The following is a 3,876-nucleotide window of genomic DNA, read 5'->3' on the forward strand; positions in this document are numbered from 1 at the left end:
AGTTTTATAAAGTTTACCATAATTATTGCTAACAATAAGTAATATAATAAATTTTTAATTAAAACTTAAATTTTTGTTTTGAATAAAAAATTAGAAGGAATTTGTTTATAATAAAAGCACAGATAAATGAGATAAATTATGATAAATAAAAATAAATAAAGCAAGAAGATTATTTAGAATTAAATTTTCAATACTAGGATTAGCTATACTTTAAATAATGGTTTTATTCAATATCTTAAAGATTTAAAAAAATATTATTTGATGTTAAAAATTAAATTGATTCAACAAAAATCAATATAAAATTCATAATTATCTAAATTTTTTAAGGAACAGTTTAATTAAAGATTTTCAGATTATGAAAGTCATATTTTGTAAATTATATGAAAGATTAATAATTTTCAAAATCTAAGTATATTTTTGAAATATTTTATCTTTATAACTCTCTATCTTAGCCTCATTTTTTTTCTTAAGAAATGAAATAATAAACTAATTAATCTTATTAAAATATGATTTCTTTGAATTAAATTGGTACTTGTTAACTTTTTGATGCCTCTTATAATTTTAAAAATCAATTTTTAAAAGAAAAGTAATTAAAAAAATAAAAGGAAATCTTTTAATAATTTAAATATTATTTTTCTTTGATTTTTCTATTTTTCAGCATTAAATAATTTAATATTAAGATAAATTTATATTTCAAAAACTCTAAATATTATTTTTTAATTAGTTTACTTTTTATTTAATAATAAACTTTTAGAGATAAACTGAACTTTTTTAACTAATAATTTTTTTTATTGAATAAAGTAAATATTCCCATTATTAATGATAATATAAATAAAGCTCATATCTATATCAAAATCCTCAATATATTTTACAAAATTGTTTAAAATAGAAATAATTAGCAATTTTTAAGTAAAATAATATAACCATTAAATAAAATATCTATTTTCTATTGTTTAAACATTTCAATTTATCAGTTTTTATTTTAGTTTATTTGATAATAAATTAGAGCCAAATAAAAAATATTTGCATTTTTAATAACTTTATTAATAATACAAAATTAATGATAGAAAAATCTAAATTATTTCTTTTTATCAAGCCTTACAAAAAGTATATCAAAACTGATTATTAAAAAAAATCTTTAAATAATATCTAAAAATTAATTAATTAGAATCAAAACTTGTATTTTTTCCCTTTCAGTTTTCTTTATTAAATAATGTAAGCTCTAAATTTTTTTTAATTTGATAAGAATTAAAATATCTTGCTTGAATTTTGAATATTTAGTCGTTTATTACAACAATACTATTTTTTTCAATTCAAAAAATCTTAAATAATATAAAATAGTAACCTTAAAATAAAAATACTTGACTATAAGTTTTTAATTCGGTTTAAAAATTACTTAATTAATATTTATTATTACTTATTTTTCTATTCTGTTTTATTAGGTTTTGTTATAACTACTGCAGATTATTTAACAATAGTAAATTCTTTTTTATTAGCTATTTTAAAAGTTATTGTTAATTATATATCAAAACTTAATAAAAAAGAATTTTTAATATTAACTAATAGACAGTAATTGGTATATAAACCTATTTATAAATATAAAGCCAAATACCTTACTGAAAATTTCAAAATAATTTAATTTTATAGCAATTTCATCATTAAATAGTTAAAAATAGTTTTGAAAAATAATATATCATGTTAGCTATATTGATAATACTTTTTAAACAAATGGATCTTAATTAAATTACTACAAAATCTTTTATATAACTATCATGTATATCTTACATTTATTAACAAGAAACCTCGAATTATTTTTTATTATTAATTAAATAATTAAACAATAAATAAGATTAAATTTAGATCATTAAGTAAAATAAGATTAAGAAAGCTATTTCATAAAATAATGAAATAAAATTTTGTTATTTTAATTTATATATATTTTTTTTCTTTTTTCAACCATTTTAAATGCCAAAACTGCCCTTAAAGCTTTGAATACAATCGTAATTCTATAATATTTAATAAAAAAATTATTTTGACACAATTATCTATAGGTTTAAAGTACGAATATGGAATGCTTCCAATCGATATACTTCTGATACCTCAGACTAACATTTTAATTGTATTATCTAACTCTTAAAACTATTTATAATCAAGTATATTTTACATGATCGATGCTGAAACTAATCAAGTAAGAAATATAGTGGAATGTAAATATTAAAAATCTATTATAATTTTATTAATACTCTATTTCTTATTCAGTTAAAACTTAGGTATTTTTAATTAAATATGTTCCAAATATGAAGTCTGTTATTGGAATAAATACTTCTACATTTTATGTATTTGACACATACAGCATGAAAATAATTTATGAATCTAAAGTCATTGATTAAGCAATTTAAGTAGATAATTTTATAGACAACTCTATCGCTGTTATGTCTTCCTAAAATAATATAGTAATTGCATATGATATTTAATAGCAATAGATCGTTAATACATACTATTCCAGTAATATTTTTTTAATTAAATATTATTAATAAAATAAATCAAAAAATTAGCTAACAGTGTGTACTAGTTGAAGTGCATAACTTTTCCAAACAATGAACATATTGCTATTTTAAATGATAATATTTAGTTAGTTCTTTGGAATGTAGAAACAGGAGTCATAATTAATAGCATAAAAAGTATTTTTTAGATTTAAAAAGATTAATTATTTTATTGAAATATATTTTTAAAATAGCTTAAGCCTTTAGTTTAACAAATATGTTGCTCTTTCCTAATAGCTACATTCTCATTTATAATATTAATTCAACAAAAATATAATTTATTGATTTTAGCGGCTATTAATAGTAATAGTTTAAGTTAATCTTTGAATATGGTAAGTAATTTTTTGCTAAAAAATTAAATTTATAAAATATATTTAATATAGACACTTAGAATGTTTTCAAAAATTATAGCTTGGACTTTGACCCAATCAAAACTTTCATATCTTAAATATCTGTTAGCTAATAAACTATATTACAATATGATTATTTAATTATTGGGCATAGTAATGGATAAGCTATGAACTTTAAACTTCCAAAGAGTTACAATTAAAATTTCTAATTGAATTTGGCATTCGCAACTAAATTTGATTTCATAAGATTTATAATGCCAGATAATATTTTGAGCATTTATATTTGTGGATAGATAGATATAAAAGTTGTAAATTTTTTTAATGAGAACTAGCCTATAATATAACCATTACTAAGTAATTTAATTTAATTAATATAAAGTTTTTCAAAATAAACTTTTGAATGTTTTTAAAAAATGAATGATTTTATTAAAAATTTAAATTAAATAGACCTTGGTTCATCATATTTTTTAGCAAGAGTTCCTGTTTAGTATTAAAATTAGGAGTTGTATGTTTCTGCAAACTAGTTATTTAAGAATTAACTTATTTAAATTTCTGACTAATCTGGGATGTAGTAATTATTTTAGATTTAATATTCATAATTACTAAATATTTATAGCTAAAATGCTTAAATCGTTATGAATACAGATAATACTTAAGTAGCCTATTAAGTTTCAACAGGAGGTATTATGATAGTAGATATAGCAACTTAATAAGTATGAAATTTATTTAAATTAATTACATCTAAATATTTTTAATTTATTTAAAGTACAAAAATTATCACGTTCTCAATAATAATAATTGGTAGATCAGCAACAATGCTTAGTTTAAATACTATGTAATAAAAAATTCTGATCACTACAGCTATGTCTCATTAAACATTTTCGATGGATTAAAATCTATTATAGTCTTAAACTTGGATACTTAAACTGCTAATTATTACCATTCTCCGAGTCAAATATCATTAATTATTTGCTTTTTATATA

The 3,876-nt window shown here is 18.3% G+C and overlaps 1 protein-coding gene across 1 annotated transcript; it reads left to right on the forward strand. All coding sequences in view use genetic code 6, as the record gives it.

Moving 5' to 3' along the window:
- Positions 1-2,164: 2,164 nt before the first annotated feature.
- Positions 2,165-3,612, forward strand: TTHERM_002653507 (hypothetical protein; the record flags this gene model as incomplete). The annotated part of the gene is made up of 7 exons (XM_012800438.1): positions 2,165-2,207; positions 2,260-2,505; positions 2,556-2,681; positions 2,738-2,875; positions 2,927-3,247; positions 3,341-3,461; positions 3,510-3,612. 7 exons carry the CDS (start codon positions 2,165-2,167, stop codon positions 3,610-3,612), a joined length of 1,098 nt encoding a protein of 365 aa, XP_012655892.1.
- Between the last annotated feature and the right edge of the window lie 264 nt (positions 3,613-3,876).

Source organism: Tetrahymena thermophila (assembly GCF_000189635.1).
Source record: "Tetrahymena thermophila SB210 genomic scaffold scf_8254223, whole genome shotgun sequence".
NCBI lineage: Eukaryota > Ciliophora > Oligohymenophorea > Hymenostomatida > Tetrahymenidae > Tetrahymena > Tetrahymena thermophila.